At 47.3% G+C, this 18,797-nt stretch overlaps 1 protein-coding gene across 1 annotated transcript in view; it reads right to left on the minus strand.

The window, feature by feature from the left end:
* LOC144492920 (exocyst complex component 1-like) overlaps positions 1-15,894 on the minus strand; it is a 98,171-nt gene extending 82,277 nt beyond the window's left edge. Inside the window, exon 1 of the mRNA XM_078211546.1 lies at positions 15,562-15,894. Within this exon, the coding sequence (XP_078067672.1) occupies positions 15,562-15,685 (124 nt within the window). The 5' untranslated portion in view covers positions 15,686-15,894. The remainder of the gene's footprint in view (positions 1-15,561) is intronic.
* Between the last annotated feature and the right edge of the window lie 2,903 nt (positions 15,895-18,797).

Below are 18,797 nucleotides of genomic sequence, written 5' to 3' on the forward strand. Positions count from 1 at the left end.
CACGAGTCACGTCAAAGGTGTAAGAACAGATGAAAGATGAACAGACCAACTAAATTTTGCAATCTTTTATCTCGTACATCACATGATGCTAAATTTGGCAGACAGTGCAATAAGGCTGAATAAACACATTGATATGCCAATACTGGATTAGGTTTTCTGCTCATTCATCATCAATGGTTTAAAATCCAGCCCATTTAGTGCCAGCACTTCACATTCAGTATTTTAAGCCTCAAAATAATACTCTGCAGCCCCTGCCAAAAGATGTAGAGGATCAGTCAAACTGTCAAATGCACAAAATGCAACCCCAATTCGTTGCCACTTTGCCATTTTACACTGGCAAGTTCTGGGACTCAGTGGGCCAGATTTTCATTTTTGGGTCAAAATCTGATGTTGGCAGAATTTCTTGGTTTTGACTCTGTATGGCATCAACATGAAAGGTGCACAGCAATTTTGAATAAAAGGCCAATAGCAAGAAGGCAGAATCACTCACCAACTAAAAATGAAGGACAGATTTCGGAAGCTGAAGGTACTCTCTTAGCATTTTAAAAAACTTTAAAAAGAAACTGCCTGGAGCAGGAAGCTGTGAGCAAACTGACACACTGATGGGATTTGGATAATTCTGGACACACCCGCATCCCTTCTCACCCTGATGGGCTTTCCAGAATGTCCAGCCTAGAGTGTCCTGCTGTGAAGAGGCAGGACACTTTATTAAAATGATTGGGAACCCAATTTTAAATTCACCACTGTTCTCTGAAACCAGTAGTGCAAGAGAGGCCTTAGCTATTGGCTCTACAAGGTTTGAACCCTTTTTTAAGCAAATGTAAGTGGTTAAAAAAACCTTCCACTATCATTGCTCAACCAAATCCATTCTTTCTCTTCTCCCACCCCTGCAAACAGCTCTGAGCACTAAACTTCATCCTTCTATCACCACCCAAGCCATCCCCTCTTCTGATTGATGGGGACCAACCCAAACGTCTCTAGGTGCACTCTCCTGCTGCTGGTTTTCCCTTATAGTCACAAGCCGGTTGTTGGGCAGGAAATCAGCCTAAAAATGATAATGATGGCCTGTTGTTAACTTCAGCAGGATCTCCTCGTCTCCAGCCTTGCTGTGGTCCTTTTCGGCCTTCCTTGCATTCTACCTATAAATGCCAGACACTAAATTTTCTTGTACGATTGACCACAGATCTACCATAAAGATAACAATCATAATGCTGCATTTTTATTCGCAACATGAAGAAGAAAAACTCTAGAAATGTGCTGACTAGTAGATTGTGCACTTTAATGTTAAAGCCAAATAATTCCCAAGCCCAGATTTGTGGAAAAGGCTGAGGTTTTCAAGTATGCCTTTTAATGAAGGCATTAAAACATAATTTAATTAATAAACATAGTTCTGCTACTGTGGAATAGAAATATTTTTAAACAACTGGTTAAAAGCATATTTTGGACATTAGAGGTGTGAGTTCTCAAGGAAGAAAATAGCAGATGGAAAGAAAAGCATTTTGGTTAGAATTATTGGAATCTGCTGGCCAGACTGCTGTCAGAATGAGTTGATAAATGTATTTGCCTCTATAAATTTTGTTTATGATAAGATTGTAACAAACTGGCAACAGGATATGAAATAGCAGTTACATCCCACTTATAGACGAACTTTAAAAAAATATTAAAAATTACTTTCTTTTATTCATTTTACAGGATGTTGGCATCACTGGCTGGGCCCAGCATTTATTCCCTATCACTAGTTGCCCTCCATTTCAGACGACATTTGAGAGTCAACCACATTACAGGACTGTACTCTAAAACAGAGACTAGCATTGTGCCTGGGGGTGGGTGGGTGGGGGGGACATGAAAAAAATGAGGGTGAAGGGGCTTAATAGGGCTGGAGGTGGGATGGAATGATGGCAAGCAGAGGGATGATTGGAGTAGGGAAACCAAAGCCCAACATGGACCAGTAGAACACAGAAGACTGCAAACACAGAAAGGGGTGGATGGAATTTGATTTGCATGAAGGGGAGGGCATACATGCAGACTTTAGGGGGTGAATTTTCCTGTTCTGCCCACCTCAGGAATTGGAGCAGGTGAGGGGCGGATCATGGAAGGGTCTGTTGACTTTGGGTGGGATTTCCACGTTTCCTCGGGTATCAAGGGGGGGTCAGGTGGGGATTAGTAGGGTGCATGCTTGAAATGTTGCACAGAGATTCATGAGAGGGTCGAATGAGAAAGCTTGCTTGAGAGGGACGGGTTGTACAGAGATTCACTGATGGGTGGGCGGGGTGGGGGGGGGGGGCGTGAGGGTGGGGGGTGAGAGTGCAGAAGGGAAACAGTCTTGAGGTCATTCATTGAGGAGCCAGAGAGCTGAGTGAAAGACAGTCATAGTTCCTCGACCAATGCAAAGAAGTCGGGCCAAAAGATTAAAGATAATGCTGTGGCTCTGAGGACCTTCTAGTCAGAGTGAGAGATTAAAGGCAGTCACGGGGATCATTGGACCATGAGACAAGGCTATAATCGGCACCAACTGTGTTCCTGCTCTAAGCAGAGGCAAGGCTTGTGTGCTCGATGGGGATCATATACAGCTTGATGTGCAAGGCACGGTGATAGTTACACTGTCAGTGATGAGGGTATCTGGCTCCGTACTGGGATGCAAATGAAACGGTCATGTTCAGGGGCGGTATCTGCAGCCTATAAATGGGGAAAGTATAATAAAGTGGGGCGATGGAAATCGAATCTCTCCCAGGGGTGGGTCACCTCTGTATGTGACCGTGTAGAGATGCCGGCGTTGGACTGGGGTAAACACAGTAACAGTTTTAACAACACCAGGGCGGCACGGTAGCACAGTGGTTAGCACTGCTGCTTCACAGTGTGAAGCACTGCTGCTTCACAGCTCCAGGATCCCGGGTTCGATTCCCAGCTCGGGTCACTGTCTGTGTGGAGTTTGCACATTCTCCTCGTGTCTGCGTGGGTTTCCTCCGGGTGCTCCGGTTTCCTCCCACAGTCCAAAGATGTGCGGGTTAGGTTGATTGGCCAGGTTAAAAATTGTCCCTTAGAGTCCTGGGATGCGTGGATTAGTGGGTAAAATATGTGGGGGGAGGGCCTGGGTGGGATTGTGGTCGGTGCAGACTCGATGGGCCGAATGGCCTCCTTCTGCACTGTAGGGTTTCTATGTTTTCTATGTTAAAGTCCAACAGGTTTATTTGGTAGCAAATACCATTAGCTTTCGGAGCGCTGCTCCTTCGTCAGATCTGCAGATTTCCACTCCATCTGACAAAGGAGCAGCACTCCGAAAGCTAATGGTATTTGCTACCAAATAAACCTGTTGGACTTTAACCTGGTGTTGTTAAAACTCTTACTGTGACCGTGTATACAGCCTCAAGATGGAAGGGTGAGGTCCACATGGGGCAATCAACAATGATAGGTTCAGAGAATGGGGCAGAACAACGTCCAGAACAATGACAAAGGGATCCATGGTTAATGGGGGAGGCTGAAGAATCACCAGAGGGAGTTCTACCTGTACATAGTAAGGCTCCAGGAATGTTGGGGGGGGTCTCAAATTCTAAGAGTTGAAGCTGTAGCATCACCATCCCGAGACGCTAAAGTTATGGTGCAGTTAGGAACATATGTACAGGACAAGGCAATTCAGCCAATTGGATTGCTTGATCATTCAATTAGATCGTGGCTGTTAAGCACTATTAGAACATTTTCCTGTTTTTGCTTCATATCCATGTATTTACATACCTCAAAAAAATCTTCAGTCCTGAATTAGTCTAGTGCCCAGTCCTTTTTAGGAACAAAGTTCCAAATTTGTTCTACCCTACCTTATGCTCCTGAATGGCCTTGCTATAGTTTTAAGATTTTGCTTCCTTTTTCTTAATTCCTCCACTGAATAGTTTTACTGCTTCTACCCTGCTAAATCCTTTTAATATTTCAAATGCCATGATGGGATCATGGGATCAGGGCCTTAATTAGCTTGCAGATGGGTTTTCTGTCCAATTAAGCAGAACAGAGACAGGTTGACTCCGGTGTGAGCAGATTAAAAGGCCCACCTTTGTTCTGCTGCAGAATATGGACGTTCTGCTCCATAATAATTGTCTCCAAATATGCTTCCTACCCTTAGTTGGCCTTTCATTATCCAGCACAGTAAATCTGCCTCCTCATTATCTGACATCCTGCCTATGACCCAGGGGAAGCACAGTTCTGAATGTCAGCAGAAGTTACTATCTGATATGGTTTATGAAAGAGTGAAAAAAAACTTGCATTTAACATTAGCCTGGGTTAAGCAACTTTAAAAGTTATAAGCCGGCAGGATTCTCTGATCCTGCTGGCAGCGCACCCCCATCCGCTGGGGTGACGTCAATGGGAATTCTCATTGACAATGGCGGGACCAGGTAATCCCGCTGCTAGCGAACAATGTGCCACCTCCCGTCGGTGGGAAACACGCGGCTGGGAGGCCAGAGAATATCGCCCATAAGCTTTATTCACATCATCCTTAGAGAGATGCTGCATTCAATTTCAGCACATTTCTTTCCACAGATTGAATATTTAAATTTCTATAAATGTGTATATCATCTTAACAGAATTAGCACACAAGAAGAAACAAGTGTGGCATGGTGGCACAGTGATTAGCACTGCTGCCTCACAGCGCCAGGGACCTGGGTTCAATTCCAGCCTTGAGTCACTATCTGTGTGGAGTTTGCACGTTCTCCCTGTATCTGCATGGGTTTTCTCCGGGTGCTCCAGTTTCCTCCCACATTCCAAAGATTTGCAGGTTAGGTGGATTGGCCATGCTCAATTGCCCCTTAGTGTCAGGAAGATTAGCAGGGCAAATGTGTGGGGTTATGGGGATAGGACCTGGGTGGGATTGTTGTCAGTGCAGGCTCAATGGGCTGAATGGCCTCCTTCTGTGCTGTAAGGTTTTCTATGAATTTAGTTAATTTAAACATTTTAATTAAAAACGTAAGTTAAGTCGCCGGGTCCGGATGGGATGTACCCCAGGTTACTGTGGAAGACGAGGGAAGAGATTGCAGAGCCTCTGGCGATGATCTTTGCGTCATCGATGGAGACGGGAGAGGTGCCGGAGGATTGGAGGATTGTGGATGTGGTTCCTATTTTCAAGAAGGGGAATAGGGATAGCCCAGGAAATTACCGACCGGTGAGTCTAACCTCAGTGGTTGGTAAGCTGATGGAGAAGATCCTGAGGGACATGATTTTTGAGCATTTAGAGAGGTTTAGTATGCTCAAGAATACTCAGCATGGCTTTGTCAAAGGCAAATCATGCCTTACGAGCCTGGTGGAGTTCTTCGAAAATGTGACTAAAAACATTGACGAAGGGAAAGCGGTAGATGTGGTTTATATGGATTTTAGCAAGGTGTTCGATAAGGTCCCCCATGCAAGGCATCTAGAAAAAGTGAGAGGGCATGGGATCCAAGGGGCTGCTGCCCTGTGGATCCAGAACTGGCTTGCCCAAAGGAGGCAGAGAGTCTGTATAGATGGGTCTTTTTCTAAGTGGAGGTCGGTCACCAATGGTGTGCCCCAGGGATCTGTTCTGGGACCCTTGCTGTTTGTCATTTTCATAAATGACCTGGATGAGGAAGTGGAGGGATGGGTTGGTAAGTTTGCCGACGACACGAAGGTTGGTGGGGTTGTGGATAGTCTGGAGGGACGTCAGAAGTTACAGAGGGACATAGATAGGATGCAAGACTGGGCGGAGAAGTGGCAGATGGACGTCAACCCAGATAAATGCGTAGTGGTCCATTTTGGCAAGTCAAATGGGATGAAGGAGTACAATATAAAGGGAAAGACTCTTAGCAGTGTAGAGGATCAGAAGGACCTTGGGGTCCAGGTCCATAGGACTCTAAAATCGGCCCCGCAGGTGGAGGAAGTGGTTAAGAAGGCGTATGGTGTGCTGGCCTTTATCAATCGAGGGATTGAGTTTAGGAGTCCGGGGATAATGATGCAGCTATATAAGACCCTCGTCAGACCCCACTTGGAGTACTGTGCTCAGTTCTGGTCGCCTCATTACAGGAAGGATGTGGAAAAGATTGAAAGGGTGCAGAGGCGATTTACAAGGATGTTGCCTGGATTGAGTAGCATGCCATATGAGGATAGGCTGAGGGAGCTCGGTCTTTTCTCCTTGGAGAGACGTAGGATGAGAGGAGACCTAATAGAGCTATATAAGATGTTGAGAGGCATAGATCGGGTGGACTCTCAGAGGCTTTTTCCCAGGGTGGAAATGGCTGCTACGAGAGGACACAGGTTTAAGGTGCTGGGGTGTAGGTACAGGGGAAATGTTAGGGGGAAGTTTTTCACACAGAGGGTGGTGGGCGATTGGAATCGGCTGCCGTCAGTGGTGGTGGAGGCAAACTCAATAGGGTCTTTTAAGAGACTCCTGGATGAGTACATGGGACTTAATAGGATGGAGGGTTATAGGTAGGCCTAAAGGGTAGGGATATGTTCGGCACAACTTGTGGGGCCGAAGGGCCTGTTTTGTGCTGTAGTTTTCTATGTTTCTAAAAATACGTTTGAAACATAAATTTAGAACTGCTCAGTTCTCAAACGCTAAGTGCATTCGTTTTTATTCGTTCATGGGATATGGGCGTAGCTGGCTGGGCCAGCATTTCTTGCCCATCCCTAATTGCTCTGGAACTGAGTGCCTTGCTCGGCCATTTCAGTGGGCAGTTAAGAGTTGCTGTGGATTTGGAGTCACATATAGGCCAGACCAGGTAATGACAGATTTCCTTCCCTGAAGCACATTAGTGAACCAGATAGGTTTTTAATGACAATCGACAATGATTTCATGGTGATCATTTGACTTTTAATCACAGATTTTTTATTGAATTCAAATGTCACCATCTGCCATGCTGGATTCAAACTCCAGTCCCCAGAGAATTACCCTGGGTCTCTGGATTACTAGTCCAGTGACAGTACCATTACGCTACTGTTAACCCCATCATAGGGAAAATCAGAATTTCAACCTGTTAAAATTCTGAGAGGGAAAAAAATTTTGCTGATTTTTTAAAAAACTCTTCCCATCTCCATCTCACGGCTCATGCTTCCATGCACCCTCACTGATAATTACAAAACTTTTTAGAACTTTTCTTAATGAGCCCCACAGTGATATAAATTAGCTTGGTAATAGAGGTGGGCCTGTTTGAGACCTGACAAAAATGGCAGAGGGAAGAAATGGAGATCATAGAAATTTCTACTATTAATGGGACTCATCAGATTGGAAGGAGATGCTTCCTTCTATATTGGAACAAGGCCTGTAATTATTGTGATGTTGTTCCTATCAGTGGCACAAGCAGTTTAACAACAAATTACTCCAAAAATATTTTCAAAGAAGCTTCTCAGTTGTTTCGTTGATACTTTGTACTCATACCGCTCATTTAGAATCATAGAATCCTACAGTGCAGAAGGAGCCATTCAGCCTATCGAGTCTGCACCGACCACAATCCCACCCAGGTCCTATCCCCATTACCCCATGCATTTACTCTAGCTAATCCCCCTGACACTAAGGGGCAATTTAGCATGGCCAATCTACCTAACCTGCACACCTTTGGACTGTGGGAGGAAACCTACACAGTCACGGGTAGAATAAGCAAACTCCACACAGACAGTGACCCAAGCCAGGAATCAAACCTGGGTTCCTGACTCTGTGAGGCAGCAGTGCTAATCACTGTGCCACCGTGCTGCCCCAAGCCAACACCGAACATTGATGGAGAAGACCCAAAATGACATTCTGTGTGCCCTCTCCTTCACCATCATCACAATGCCAATTATGAAAAATAAGCAAAGTAATCCCACTGATTTGACATTTTGGGCAAGAATTTTCTTCTAGGGTTTTAAAACCAATGTCAGGTCCGCTCACATAGCTGACCAGAAATCTCTCCCACTTCTACCACCTGTTACTGGCTTATGTTGGAAAGGTTTACAAGTTGATGTTCAACCTATTTGGCTGAGTTTTGATCGCACCTCTCTTAGCCATCAAGTCTTGGAGTCTTGAACCCAGAGCTTCTGGCTCAGAGACAGGGACGAATTCACTGTGTCACAAGACCTCCTCATTGGATGACATACAGACGACCAAATTAATTTCTGAACACTGAAGCAGAAAACAAGGTATAGGTAAGAAATTTCAACAAAATAGTTTTTTTGTTTAAATAAATTGGGGTGTGAATCTATCTGCTCCATAGCCACCTATCACCAGGAGTGTGGCGACTAGGGGATTTTCACAGTAACTTCATTGCAGTGTTAACGTAAACCTACTTGTGACTAATAAATAAACTTTTACTTTGAAAATATTGCAGAACTCTGGATATGCTACTTAACAGATTTTTTTGCCAACCTGTGATCATTATAGTAGAAAATGTGTTTACTTGACAGATCAATTACTCTGTCTATAGTCAAACCTATGTGGTTGAAGGATGGCATGGTGGCACAGGGGCAGCACAGTGGTCAGCATTGCTGCCTCACAGCACCAGTGACTCAGGTTCGATTCCAGCCTTGGGTGACTGTGCGAAGTTTTCACAGTCTCCCAGTGCCTGCGTGGTCAACAGGCATAACATTTCTAAATAACTTACAGAATTAAGCCGTGTGCACAGCTTTAATTACAAAGAATAAGACCAGTCTCCTACTTTCTTTAGATTGATGGCTCTTGATTAGCTAGCTCTCATACTGATTCTAAGTAACAAAGTTTAAAGTTTATTTATTAGTCACTAGTAAGGTTTACATTAACACTGCAATGAAGTTACTGTGAAATTCCCCTAGTCACCACACTCCAGCGCCTGTTTGGCTCAATGCAACTAACCAGCACATCTTTCAGACCGTGGGAGGAAATCGGAGCATCCAGAGGAAACCCACGCAGATACAGGGAGGACGTGCAAACTCCACACAGACGGTGGCCCAAGCTGGGAATTGAACCTGGGTCCCTGGCGCTGTGAAGCAGCAGTGCTAACCATTGTGCCACCATGCCACACAGTCTTCATTATCTACACGACACTTCTTCAAAAATCATGTGACACTCCCAGCTACAAACACGTATTCAACCTAGTGGTCAAGAAACTTTAGACACTTTAGACAAACTGTGTGTGGAGTTTGCACGTTCTCATGTCTCCGTGAGTTTCCTCCCACAGTCCAAAGATGTGTGAGTTAGGTTGATTGGCCATGCTAAATTGCCCCCTCGTGTCAGGGGGACTAGGGGTAACTACATAGGGTTATGGGGATAGGGATTGGGTGGGACTGTTGTCAGTGCAGACCCGTTGGGCCAAATGGCCTCCTTCTGCACTGAAGGACTCTATGGTTCTATTTCAAATCCTCCCAAAAATTCCATATAACTATCCATTTCAATATAAAATGTACACAAAGTTTTGAGGTGATTTTAATCCTCCTCCCTCCTCCAAATGTATCCCTTTTAGTGAAAATCTCAGTATTTAGCTTACATCTGCACAACATCATGCAGCAGCGGGGAGACCAGCTGGAGTAGGAGGAGTGGCGGGGCAAGGTGGAGTCCCACCATATGAGGAGCCAGAGGAAAGAGGGCGGGCAGTGATGGCAGGTGTCCGGCAGGGAAGGGTAGTGAGAGACGCCTTGATTGTGGCCCCCTTCACCTAGCTGGTGCTGTGCAGTGAGGGGGCTGCAACCACCACACATCCACCAAACCCCAGAAGCAAGTGCAGCCATTATTCCCCCTCCAAAGCGACTTGGGCCCTCAAACCACCACATCACTGTTCCCCAGTCTCTCTCATCCTACCACCCTTAACCCCAGAAACATCCAAACCTGTTAATGTGCCTGGGCTGGCACTTGCACCAAGGGTCTGGATGTTGGGGAAGGTATGGCGGGCACTCTGTAACATGTGGCTGAGTCTCCAAAGCACAACAGCCAGCACCTCTATGCATGGGAATGGGGACCACTTAGCTCTGGGTGCGGGGGAGGGGGGGGGGGGGGGGGGGGGAGGTGTGGAATCAGAGACACATTAGTCATAGCTATGAAGTGCAAGTAAAAGTTTGTGTTCTTAAGGTTAGTGATGAATAAACCCTGACTACTGGTGAACTTCACCTGTGCCCTCTTAGTGAAGTACAACTTTCTAACTTTGTGCTGTCTACTGCTTCTTCTCGGTGCCAGCTCAGGATGCACATTGGAGCACGCCCCGTTGCCTGTGATGCCCTTGGCGGATGTCCCCTGGATGGCCGGGACCTGGAGGACCTCAGCTGACTTGCAGATGGCACTGTTTCGGTGCCACCCCACCCTGTTCATCTCGCTGGCCCTGAAATGCCCTGGTGTGAGGAAGGAGGGAATCAGAAGATCTCGGGACATCCGGGATCTCCTGGGTGGAAGGTTCCAGCATGGGCTTGAGCCCTTCTTCCTCCCTTGGGGTGCCCAGGGGCCCCGGGGGCACTCCATGGGACGCCAGGGTAGCTGGACTGAACTCCAGAAGCTCTGGCATCACCTGGTTCTCTGCCAGTCATGGAGGCCCAAATGCATCTGCCCCCTGGTCTGTGATCCCTCAGCCCTGGCCCTTTGAGACTGGGCCAAGACATGGAGCCCCTCCTCTACAGCATTCTGTAACTGAGCCAGGCTCAGCAGTAGTCCTCTGAGACTGGGCTAAGTTGTCGATGCTCACAGCCACAACCTGCTGTATCTCCAGAATGCCAGCGGGAGTCCCAGCCATGGCCAGCAGTGTCTCTCACATGCCCCCGACACCCATGGCCATGGAACGCTGTGCACCCTGGATGCCAGCAACCACCCTCGTCCGTGGCCTGTTGTGTCTCCAGGATGGCCTAGACCCTGTCACCCATGAGGACAGACCCCTGAGCCAGACTGCGGTCTGTGACCATCTCATGCGGATCATGCAGGTCAATGCATGCCATCCAGAGAGTGTCCATGGCAGCTGGTCTGTCCATGACTGTGGTTGCCACCCTTGCAGTGTTGGCCTGGTTCACACGTTGTGTCGGCACCACCTCCTGCAACAGCACTCTGTTGCACTCGCCTAAACAGCCTTGCAGTCGCAGCATTGTTGCTGACAACCCTTCCACAACTCCCCGGGTTTCCTGATGCATCTCCACCAGCCTTGGGAGGAACAAAGACCTCCATGTGCCCGCCTCCACCTGATGTGCATCAGTGTCTGTGATGTGCTCACCAGTTAGTGACCCAGAAGCCTCCAAGAGAGGAAGTGTTAGGTTTTTTAGGGAACATTAAAACTGACAAAGCCCCAGGGCCTGATGGCATCTATCCTTGACTGCTCAGGGAGACAAGAGATGAAATTGCTGGGCCTCTGACGGAAATCTTTGTCGCTTCTTTGGACACTGGTGAGGTCCCTGAGGATTGGAGGATAGCGAATGTGGTCCCGTTGTTTAAGAAGGGTAGCAGGGATAACCCAGGAAATTATAGGCCGGTGAGCTTGACGTCCGTGGTAGGGAAGTTGTTGGAGAGGATTCTTAGAGACAGGATGTATGTGCATTTAGAACGGAACAATCTCATTAGTGACAGACAGCATGGTTTCGTAAGAGGGAGGTCGTGCCGTACAAATTTGGTGGAGTTTTTTGAGGAAGTGACAAAAACGGTTGATGAAGGAAGGGCCGTGGATGTCGTCTATATGGATTTCAGTAAGGCATTTGACAAAGTCCCACATGGCAGGTTGGTTAAGAAGGTTAAGGCTCATGGGATACAAGGAGAAGTGGCTAGATGGGTGGAGAACTGGCTTGGCCATAGGAGACAGAGGGTAGTGGTCGAAGGGTCTTTTTCCGGCTGGAGGTCTGTGACCAGTGGTGTTCCGCAGGGCTCTGTACTGGGACCTCTGCTATTTGTGATATATATAAATGATTTGGAAGAAGGTGTAACTGGTGTAATCAGCAAGTTTGCGGATGACACGAAGATGGCTGGACTTGCGGATAGCGAAGAGCATTGTCGGGCAATACAGCAGGATATAGATAGGCTGGAAAATTGGGCGGAGAGGTGGCAGATGGAGTTTAATCCGGATAAATGCGAAGTGATGCATTTTGGAAGAAATAATGTAGGGAGGAGTTATACAATAAATGGCAGAGTCATCAGGAGTATAGAAACACAGAGGGACCTAGGTGTGCAAGTCCACAAATCCTTGAAGGTGGAAACACAGGTGGAGAAGGTGGTGAAGAAGGCATATGGTATGCTTGCCTTTATAGGACGGGGTATAGAGTATAAAAGCTGGAGTCTGATGATGCAGCTGTATAGAACGCTGGTTAGGCCACATTTGGAGTACTGCATCCAGTTCTGGTCGCCGCACTACCAGAAGGACGTGGAGGCGTTAGAGAGAGTGCAGAGAAGGTTTACCAGGATGTTGCCTGGTATGGAGGGTCTTAGCTATGAGGAGAGATTGGGTAGACTAGGGTTGTTCTCCCTGGAAAGACGGAGAATGAGAGGAGATCTAATAGAGGTGTACAAGATTATGAAGAGGATAGATAGGGTGAACGGTGGGAAGCTTTTTCCCAGATCAGAAGTGACGTTCACGAGGGGTCACGGGCTCAAGGTGAGAGGGGCGAAGTATAACTCAGATATTAGAGGGATGTTTTTTACACAGAGGGTGGTGGGGGCCTGGAATGCGCTGCCAAGTAGGGTGGTGGAGGCAGGCACGCTGACATCGTTTAAGACTTACCTGGATAGTCACATGAGCAGCCTGGGAATGGAGGGATACAAACGATTGGTCTAGTTGGACCAAGGAGCGGCACAGGCCTGGAGGGCCGAAGGGCCTGTTTCCTGTGCTGTACTGCTCTTTGTTTGTTCTAACACTAAAGGTAACCGCCGTGGTGATAGTCTCTGTGTTGGTGGGTTGTGTAGTAAGCCAGTGCCACTTCAGTGGTGCTGCCCTCAGAGGATTCTTCAAAGCCTTCCTCCGAGGTGTCGTCTAGGGGTCATGGGCAGTTTGCTCCAAAGCGGCGGGTGGGGAGAGGTGTGGGGGAGGTGGGGGGGGGCAGGTTCCTCTGGGTCAGAGACATAAAGAGCACACATTAGGGGAAAGGAGGTAAAACATTCTATGCAGCATCACACTTACTTCGAGGAGCACCTACCCATGGCCCCTATGCTTGTGCTCACTTGTATACTGGATGCCGACCTGGCTGTCCATCACCATTCGGTATGACCCATCTCCCCCTGCCAATTCCATGGCATGCTCTTCAACCCTGGTCAGCTGCCGCAAGTCAGGCACACCACCACCAGTCTGGGCAGTTTCCCGCTGGTTATGTATGCTTTTCTTCTGTGGTAACATAAGGTGGATAGCATGCATTAATATGTTGAACTGCCTGGTGTGCAATGTGTGCCTGTGTCTTGGGCATTGTGCTGGCAGTTTCGGGGAAAATGGTCAGCACTGAAGGGTGCTTGTTGAGGAGTGAGGGAAAGGAGTTAGATTCTGTTCCTGGGGGAAGGGTAACTGGTTGCATGCCCTTCAGTTGTCTAAGCATGGTTTGAGATCCGTACCAAGCATGGGTTGCGGGGTTCCAAATGGGATGCTCACTTACTCTTGCTGCTCGAAGGAGGTCATAGTTCTTTGCAACACTACCAGCCAGAACGTGGTGTCAGGCTCCTGGCATTCACCGCTTCTGCCACCTCCTCCCACAATGCTGTGATGGCTGCACCCCTTGGGCGAGGATCCGCTCACGCCTCTCCTCCATGGCATTAGGTAGGCGCTCCTGGTCAGCCTCAGCGAATTTTGGTGCTGCTTTCCTTGAAGACACCTTCATGGCATGACTGGCTGTGTGTCCATTCTTACAGCTTATATACAGCGTTGGCTTATTAGGGGGGTGCAGGTGCGGTGATTTTCGCCAGTCAAGGGCTCGTTGGCAACAAATCGTTGTGAGAAATTTTGAAGGCTGCTTTCAATTGCGTGTCACGCATCCCTCAGGGTGCTGATTGGCTGCCATTTAATCAGCTACTGTGTCCAAGGCGGGTGCAATATTCAGGGCTTCCATTCAAGAGAGGGAATGCTTACAAGCTGGGCTTGTGCATGACAGCAGAATGCAAGTTCTCTGCAGGACAGTAGTGAGGTCAGTATGTTCAAGGATGGAGTGATTGTGTACCCGCGTTATCCGGATCCATGGGGGCATGGGGTGAGCAGGCAGCCATGTGTGTGGAGCGGGGGGCCAGTGATGGCTGTATGGGAGGGAAGCGATGTCTGTATGCGGGGGCAGTGATGGCTGTATGGGGAGGGGATGGCTGTATGGGGAGGGGATGGCTGTATGGGGAGGGCTGTATGGGGAGGGGAGGGCTGTATAGAACATAGAACATAGAACATTACAGCGCAGAACAGGCCCTTCGGCCCACGATGTTGCACCGACCAGTTAAAAAAAAAACTGTGACCCTCCAACCTAAACCAATTTCTTTTCGTCCATGAACCTATCTACGGATCTCTTAAACGCCCCCAAACTAGGCGCATTTACTACTGATGCTGGCAGGGCATTCCAATCCCTCACCACCCTCTGGGTAAAGAACCTACCCCTGACATCGGTTCTATAACTACCCCCCCTCAATTTAAAGCCATGCCCCCTCGTGCTGGATTTCTCCATCAGAGGAAAAAGGCTATCACTATCCACCCTATCTAAACCTCTAATCATCTTATATGTTTCAATAAGATCCCCTCTTAGCCGCCGCCTTTCCAGCGAAAACAATCCCAAATCCCTCAGCCTCTCCTCATAGGATCTCCCCTCCATACCAGGCAACATCCTGGTAAACCTCCTCTGCACCCTCTCCAAAGCCTCCACATCCTTCCTGTAATGTGGGGACCAGAACTGCACTCAGTACTCCAAGTGCGGCCGCACCAGAGTTGTGTACAGTTGCAACATAACGCTACGACTCCTAAATTCAATCCCCCTACCAATAAACGCCAAGACACCATATGCCTTCTTAACAACCTTATCTACTTGATTCCCAACTTTCAGTGGGGGAGGGGAGGGCAGCAATGTCTGTTTGGGGAGGGGGTGCAGTGATGTCTGTATGGGGAGGGGGCAACAATGTCTGTATGGGGAGGGGGCAGCGATGTCTGTATGATGGGGTTGTGGGGCCAGCGATGAGGCCAGTGATATCTGTGGGGGTTGGATGGCAGTGATCCGGATGCTGGGAGGTCTTTTCAGTGATTTCCCAGAGATGTGCGCATGCGTGGGTTCCCGTTCATCCCAACAGTTTCAGACTCTTTGGCGTGAATAGCTCCCCCCCTCTCCCCACCAAGCATTTAATGATATTCATAATTGTGGCCTCTGCATTGCAGAGTGTGGGAGATTCAGGTCTGAAGTTGCACTGAAAAAAAAGTTGTGATTTAGAGACTTTTCTCACCAATTCAGCACTTTTGGGAGAATTGTCCCCTATATTTCTTATACTTGACATTTGAAGAGAGAAACACAAAGTAGAGACACGTCTCTGTTTTAAATAGGACAACATATTAGAGCATTAAGCAATTGAATTCATCAAGAATTTGGGCGCTGGGAAACAGGATGCTAATTTAACAGTAAAGCTAATTTATAAAATGGAGATTGCACGATGGTAAAACCTTAAACCCAGCAAGTTGCAGCAGCGCCTTGTAACTGATGCACCTCACTCTTGCACAGGCCACGCACCTGCTGCACACAAAATGCAGTTTTTCCGCTTTTTCCCAGCTTTCCAGACGAACACCAGACCCAGCAACCTCTCTTCTTGCGGTGTGAAAACATCTTTTTGCAACTGGTTCCGAATGGCAATCATATTATGATGGCTTCCTTCCTTCCCTTTTGATTAAAACTCAATCCAGCCAGATTCAAGTCCAAATAACGTGTTTTCTGTTAATTATCATTAGAGTGGAATCCTCACAATAGCGACGGGAAAAAAAACTCGTATGTCTCCAAGTGACTGGAAATCGGATGATCTAAAACCGATTCAATCTATTACTGAAAAAGAAACTTTTTCTCAAACATCCGGCCTTGACCTTCTCTGTTTCACCAACTGACAGAAGCTTCCTGCCAACGGAAGCGCGAGGGAAAGAACGCGCGTGCAGCGCTGCTCCGCCAGCCCCACCCGGGCTGCATCCAGCCCCGCCCATCCTCACCTGGCCCGCCCATCACCACCGTGCCACGCCCATTTCGGACCATGCCCCGCCCATTCCCCCCTCCTCACTAAACCCCCTCCCATTCCCCATCACACCACGCCCCTTTCCCGCCTCTCCACTCGATGCCCCGCCCCTAAGCGCCTCTTTCCTCCCCGCCCGTCATTTCGATTGATTGACAGCAGTTTGCCTCGAAACGGGCATGCGCCGCGCGGCGCTCGAGTTAACGGTTTTGTCTTCCCTCGCTGGTTTGAAATGAAGGCAGGAAAATACCTGGTGCGGTATCTTCTCTGTTTGTCTGGGTGTCTTCAGTTGTCAACACCGCGAACCCCCAGTTAAATGGTGTGTTCGTCTTTAGCTCCGAGACAAATTCAGTACATGTATATTCATTTAAACATAAATGGAGTTGCTTCTTCTTCGATGTGGATCACATTTGAGTAGAAATTGGTCCAAGATGCGTCTTGGGCCGCAACAGATGGACATAAATAATGTCCCTTATGTTAATTGGTTGCAGCAATCGCGGCTGTCAGCTGGTGAATATCGCCCGCTGTTGAAGCTATTTAAGGACAAAACCTGTTTGAGGGCAGTTAGTTATGCCATGTCTGTGAACAGTGACAGCGGTACAAAAGAAACCACAATTCTCTGGCCACACTTATGTTGTTGGCCAAGGAAGCCAGCTGATATACTGCCATAGTGGAGGGCAGCAAGTTACCAAGGCAAATTGCCTTAATGAAGTGGCAGAGCCAGGTCAGGAGTGGCTGCAATTTAGGACAAGGATCAGTGACCTCCCAGAACAACTTAGGTAAGCCCCCTAACACTTGAATCTTAATGCTTTTTGTTTAGCTTCGTTCTACCTGTTGGCCCAGCACTTACACAACCCCACGTTACCAGCACTCTTCCTTCAATTACTCCAATTGACACTGCACTTTGCTCTGTCTATTTTTAGTGCAGCACTCTTCTATCCCACCCCCCCATTACTTACTTCAGCTCTTCGCATCTCTGTCATTACTTTACAAACCATCCCACCCAGATCTGCAAATTTATAAAACTTCTCACCACCATAACATTGACAACACTTCTTTCTTTCATGAACAAGCAGGAATTAACTAATAGGTGAGGCACTTTGACTGACCTAAGTTGTAGCAAAGTTGGAAGGTATTGCAGTTTGTTTTTGGTTTTTTTAAAGTAAGATGGTGCTTCCATTCAGGGAGGACAGATGACTTGTTCATCCATATATATCAAGTCTACAAGAGACTTCAGGGCTCTAGTTACAGTGCCTCTGGTTCTACAGCATTATGAAAGAATGGAGATGACGCTGCATAGTTGTGAAGCTCTGCACAGAGGAAGGAGGCTTTACTACAGGTTTCAGAGAGCACTTTCCACCCCACCTAGGAGCTATGTCTGAGAAAACTTGAATTTAGCAAGCAGGTTATCACAGAGGTTTGCCATCTTGTTCAAGAGGACCTTCCTCACACTAGGATGAAGTCGGCAACACCAATAGCTGTGAAGGTTGCATTGAACTTGTACAGAACTGCATTATTTCAGGCAGAAACAGGTAACCTCGCAAACATCTCCCAGCATGCCATCCATTGTTACATTCAGGAAGTGACAGAGGCACCTTTATGTGAAGAGAAGCAAACTAATTGTTTTCTGCCTGAACAGAGAGAAGCAAGATCTGTAGACATTTGGGCTAGTCAGGATATTGAATGGTAAAATAATCCATTGACTGAACATTTGTAGAACTGCTGGCTCCACATCAATGGAAAGAGGTACAGAAGCTATAAGACTAACATTCCATGAGCATATGTGATCGCACATAAACCATTATGTCAATAAGTGCCTGCTTGCCTGGCAGCAGCCACAATGCCTACTTCCTGAGGCAATTGGTCATTCCTGCCAAGAAGAAACAGAAAGTGGCTAAAGGACTGTTCCCTCTACACTTGGCTAACGGTTTTCGTCTGGCGGGAGAAATAGCAAATGCACTAGTGGTAATTTACCAAAATTCGCTGGACTCTGGGGTGGTTCCCGCAGATTGGAAAACAGCAAATGTGATGCCACTGTTTAAAAAAGGAGGTAGACAAAAGGCGGGTAACTATAGGCCGGTTAGCTTAACTTCTGGACTAGGGAAAATGCTTGAATCTGTCATCAAGGAAGAAATAGCGAGACATCTGGATATAAAGTGTCCCATTGGTAAGACGCAGCATGGGTTCATGAAGAGAAGATCATGTTTGACTAATTTGGTGGAATTCTTTGAGAACATTACATGTGCAGTGGACAATGGGAAACCTGTGAATGTGGTGTATCTGGATTTCCAGAAGGCACTTGACAAGGTGCCGCATCAAAGACTGCTACATAAGATAAAGGTGCACAGTGTTACGGGTAATGTATTAGCATGAATAGAGGATTGATTAACTAACAGAAAGCAAAGATTGGGGGTAAATTAGTGTTTTTCTGGTTGGCGATCAGTGACTAGTGGTGTGCTTCAGGGATCAGTGTTGGGACTGCAATTGTTTACGATTTACATAGATGATTTGGAGTTGGGGACCAAGTGTAGTGTGTCAAAATTCGCAGATGACACTAAGGTGGCAGAGCAAAGTGTGCAGAAGGTGCTGAAAGTCTGCAAAGGGATAAAGATAGTCTAAGTGAGTGGGTTAGGGTCTGGCAGATGGAGTACAATGTTGGTAAATGTGAGGTCATCCATTTTGGTAGGAATAACAGCAAAATGGACTATTATTTAAATGGTAAAAAATTGCAGCATGCTGCTGTGCAGAGGGA

This window comes from Mustelus asterias, chromosome 4, assembly GCF_964213995.1.
Source record: "Mustelus asterias chromosome 4, sMusAst1.hap1.1, whole genome shotgun sequence".
NCBI classification, from domain to species: Eukaryota; Metazoa; Chordata; class Chondrichthyes; order Carcharhiniformes; family Triakidae; genus Mustelus; species Mustelus asterias.